The sequence below is a fragment of the Corvus brachyrhynchos genome, unplaced genomic scaffold, assembly GCF_000691975.1.
Source record: "Corvus brachyrhynchos isolate BGI_N302 unplaced genomic scaffold, ASM69197v1 scaffold115, whole genome shotgun sequence".
Classification (NCBI taxonomy): domain Eukaryota; kingdom Metazoa; phylum Chordata; class Aves; order Passeriformes; family Corvidae; genus Corvus; species Corvus brachyrhynchos.
In genome coordinates this window covers 24,536,002-24,540,724 of record NW_008239553.1, presented here as the reverse complement: position 1 = coordinate 24,540,724, position 4,723 = coordinate 24,536,002, and the positions used below count along the sequence as shown (strand labels likewise).

The following is a 4,723-nucleotide window of genomic DNA, read 5'->3' as shown; positions in this document are numbered from 1 at the left end:
TTGGGGGGGTGTGGGGCGCCCGCGGGGGACACCAGCGCCGCGGGTGCCGCTCGCGGTGCCGGCTTTGCGGAGAGGGCCGGGCTGTGGTCTCTGCGCGACTCGGCAGCTCGGGCGCCTGGAACTGCAGCAAGAGTTCCTCCCGGTGCGGTGGGAAGAGCGAGGATTGATGGAGGTTTGTGCTTTCCCCGGTGAGAGAGGCCCCGTCTAGCCGGGAGCTCGACTGCGCCGTGGGCTGCGTGCCCCTGGGCTGGAGCTGCCTCCTTCTCGCACCGACTCTTGAGAATGGCCAGCGGCTCCAAGGGGCATCAGCGACCTGCAAAAGCTGGAACTTGTCCGTGCCCTGTTCCCTGCCTTCATGCGATCGGAGAGCAGCGCTGTGGAGCGCGCCCCGCAGTCGTATGGGGACAGAGCTTTCTCTGAGTTCAGCAGACTCGGGGAAGACCAGGAGCCATCTTTATAGACAGTCCTTTTAGCACGGACCTAGCAATTTCCATCTCGTCAGTGCCCTTTGTGAACTGCTGCATGATTGCTTTTTCCAGGGCTTTGTCAGCTCAGCTTTACGTGATGAAATTTGGCCTTGTTCTGGCCTCCTAAAGCTAGGATTAGTAGTTCCTGAATGAACCCTGCTTCTGAGAATGGCTTTACACCAAAAACATGCATAGATTTTTGTTCTCCCTTTCCTAGGGTTGAGTCCCTTAAAAGTCTTTGTTCTGCAAGGTTCTAGATACAGCTCATAACATGAAAAACTGGTTGGCACAGCTCTTTGTTTCACAGCTGTGTGACCTTGTCAACGTTTGAGTGCTGGCTGCAGTTTTTTCTTCCTGTCAGTGTATTACAAACAACAACATTTATTTCACCTTCTCTTCATATATTCTGTTTGTTGTTAGAAAATGAAGACTCAGCCCAAAAGACAGAGCCTGCAGATCAGCTAGTTGATTCTTTGGAGTCCAGTACTTCGCAGAGCGGGTAGGAAAACCTTATTGTGTGTTGTGCCCCACATGCATGACAGTCTGTTTCACTCCCCATGACCTTTCCTGTGTGGCAGTTTGTTCTGTGCAGGTAAAAAGAAGGGGCTGGAGACTGGATTGCCTGCTTTGGGACAGTATATACCGGAATCAGTATGGGAGGGCCTGTTCTTACAGGTTTTAAGGTTGTTTTAAAGCTTGTGAAGCATACTTCATGGCTCAGCTATTCAAATCACAGAGTCATACAGCTTGAAAGGAACCCTGCAAGGTTTTATAACCCATTATAAGAGCTAGTACATTTTCAGGGGAAAATTTCCTGTGTCCTGTCTGAGGGATACTTCAGTAATTGAGCATGCCCACTGTCTATAAATCTGGGGGAAGCTGTTTCCTTGACAAAATTTTGGCTTTTTTTTTCATCATTTGTTTTCTGTGTCTCTCCATTAATGCTGCTGATCAACCCTGTTATCAGATGTTTGATTTGTTGATATCTGCTGGGCGTGTGGTGTTTGTAGCTAAGTAATTTTATTGGTTAGGAGCAGTAATACTGTGCAGTGAAGCTTCATTTGGCGTTACACATTTTTTGCACAGGATACAATTTCAGAAATGTGTAAGTTAGTTACAGTAGGTAAACCACAACTTCATCAAAAAGATGCAAAAAAAAACCAGGAAAAAAAACCCCCACATCAAACTACCCTTCTTACTAAAACAGCAGTTTGATGCCATCTTGGTTTGATGCTGCTGACATCTCTATCAGCCTTCCTGTCTGTAAATGAGTTCTTCCATCTTTTTATTATATTCTCTAATTTTCTTTGAAGAGATTAATACAGACTGTGAGCAAAATGGCCAATGTAGATAATGGATACTTGTGGACATTACCGATTAAATTTGTCTTAATTTAGATCTTCTTTGAAAGGGGTGGAGATGGTCCAAAAGGTTTGTGTGAGGAGGAATCAGCTGAATCTGTCTTTGTAAGTCTGCTTGTAAAGCTTGTGTAACTCTTCCTAATCTTTCAGTGAGACTCTTGGGTATCAGTGGTATCTAGAGGAAAAAATTCCCAAGCTGTAAGCTCCTGTGTTGATGGAGAGCTTTTTGAGCAGATGTGTGCACCTATGGTAGCAACTGACCAAATAGCCCATCTAGGTGTGTTCATGCAACTGCTAAACTAAAATGCAAATGGGCTGGAAAACAACAGCATGGAAGTCCAAGAATTCTTCCTTTAAAAAATTGTTCCCACCAAGTGTCCCTTCTTATCTTGTCCATCTGCTGCCATTTTGTCAACCTGTTATTCATCTCATTTTAGTTGTTCTTACAGACGTTCTGGTCTATTGTGCCAATTCTAGGAAAGGAAATCACTGTTGAGAGAATGTAAGTAAAAAATGGCTTTGTTTCTGGATAGATTCTGTAGTGCCATAGGAGTAACAATTTGAAAACAAAAGCCACATTTGCCCTGTTCAAGTCTTCTCTGTGGATGCAGAATTTGTCTTAATTGAGCTGTGTATATTTTATTTTAATTATTCCAAACGATACTTATGGTCTGCTTCCTTGCTAATGAGAGTATTTCTCATTTCTGAAAGGAGACATTTGAAGAAATGCATGTTTTTTCCATTCATGCTGTGTTCTCATGTTTCTGATCCTTTAGAGCAAGGTAGTTGACGTTGGTTTTATAGTGCTGTGAGAAGGTTTTGATTTTCAAAAGCGGAAATGTTTCTATTCTTACTTAATACTAGCTTGCTTCTCATAGAATTTTCACATACGTAATGAGATCATTACAGAGGACACTCTTCTGGCATCTGAGTTCATTTGGGATGATAAGTCCAGCTATAGACAACATGCAGCAATTTTTTTTTCAATATAATTTAGAAGAAAATCCTCAACAGAGAATAAATGCCAAAGATGTTTCCTTTATTGCCCATTCTTTTCCTGCTATGTGCCATTCTTATTGTTTTAGCATGTCCATTTTCTTTTGTTACAGTCCTGTACTTGGACCTCTTTGCTTAAGTTATTGTGCTGCCCTTTGTATTTCTTACTGCTTATCTGTGGATTGTATTTGAATATGGCAAAGAGACACCTGGGTGCTCTCTGTCTCTGTTGGCGTTGCTAGTAGGAATGGCATAATGGGTGACTTAAATAGAGGGCATTCTCAGGATGGCTGTCAAAATTGTTCTGAATTCTTTCACTGATCCAGTTGACCTCTGATGGAGTATGCATATGCCATGCAGTAGCTGGCATAAAAGTAGTTGTCCTTTCTTGGGCAGAAAAGTTGCTGCTGCTGTCTCTCCTTAGTATAGTGTTGGTTAGCCAGCATGCTGTGGGGTGAGTGCAGTGAATTTCTGCCATCTAAAGGATGGTAAATCCCACTGAAGTTGCTCCCCCTGGCTCACATGGAAGGTAGTCATGCAGAGATGGCAGGACTGGGGTGGGGAGGGGTTCTTTGTCCAGTTGGCAGGTGCTGACCACAGAATCTTGTTCCTTCAGTTCATTTGAATTCCAGAGCAGTGACTCCTGTGCTGGCTGTGCCCTGGGTGCAAGTGCTGAATTGTACACTGTCTTCCTCCAAAAGGTCACAGATTGGGGCGCACCTGAGTACAGGCACAACAGAGCACTCAAAGGAAGAAGTTGGCATTCTGGAAGATCAGAAAGTGGCTGAACTAGAAGAGAAGCTGCCTGACCAAATCCAGTCCCTCAAAAAGGTAGATGTATGTTTCTTATGTCTGAGAACCAAGAAGTGCAGCAACAGTTCTCCCACCCTACTTATGTGCTTACCACAATGGGACTGAGGCTCTAAGGCTTGTGTTAAGAAAAAAGTAGTATTAACATAGATTCAGTTACATTTTGTCCTATACATCCGTGGGAGATAAATGGTATCAGTCTAATTTGCAAAATCCCTCTTGTGTCTTCAGTTAGTCCTTGCTTCCTAGCTGACTGAGGCTTCAAGGTAATTCTCACCTTCTGCTCTTACCTGGTGCTTCTGGAAATTCCATTCTTGCAGATTAATGGAAGAGGGAGCTGAAAGTCCCTTGTTTCTTCTTGTGAGCAGCCAATTTGTTTGCCTTACAGATAGCCAGGAAAACCTGTGCAAGTGACACCCAGTTCAGGACCTGTGAGTTTGCATATATGAGGAGAGAGGCCCCAGTGAACCAGATGAACTTCTAACTAGGATGCAGCAATGACAGTTTGATTGTGGCTGTAGTCTGGATGCACACAGAGCTGAAAGGCTCTCCCTAGAGAGATTGTGTGTTGGGAATTCTTTCCAAGAATAGTCAGCTAAATCTATGAGGCTGTTGCTTTGTTGAGGGGTGACAATTAACTCTGATGCAAGTGCATAAATGCACCTGCTCAGGGACTCCTGGGGCAGCCAAGGAGGGTGTAATTTGTGACACTAATGCAGTGTTTTACTTCAAAGTTCATTACTTTGGTGCAGTGGGGGAAACAAAGCTGAGAGGTGTCTCAGAGCTGGCCAACACTAATAATAGAAGCTTCTGCAGGTCTGACTTGGTTTCATAAAGATGCCTGAATTACTAATGGGTTGTTTCAAATCCAGGCAGAGACTTTTTAACCAGGATGGTCTTTGTGACAATGTTCCTTTTGTGCTTTGTGCAGGAAGCTGCTGTTCGGGTAACCAACTACCATGTACCTCAGGGAGTGGGGGATATAGTCATGATTCAGTCCGATCACACTGGTGCTGTGGATATCCTTTCAGCTGAGCTGGAGACTGCAGACCTCCTTGGGGAGCAGAGGAAAGGTGAGTCCTGAAGGCA

General features: G+C 44.3%; 1 protein-coding gene across 3 annotated transcripts in view; it reads left to right on the top strand.

The window, feature by feature from the left end:
• The first annotated feature begins 885 nt into the window (after positions 1–885).
• TMED8 (transmembrane p24 trafficking protein family member 8) overlaps positions 886–4,723 on the top strand; it is a 6,583-nt gene continuing 2,745 nt past the window's right edge. Inside the window, exons 1-4 of one of the 3 annotated variants that reach the window (XM_017742252.1) lie at positions 886–966; positions 2,266–2,330; positions 3,526–3,655; positions 4,566–4,707. In XM_017742252.1, the coding sequence (XP_017597741.1) occupies positions 2,329–2,330; positions 3,526–3,655; positions 4,566–4,707 (274 nt within the window). In that variant the 5' untranslated portion in view covers positions 886–966; positions 2,266–2,328. The other 2 variants (XM_017742254.1, XM_017742253.1) reach the window with 2 other exon arrangements.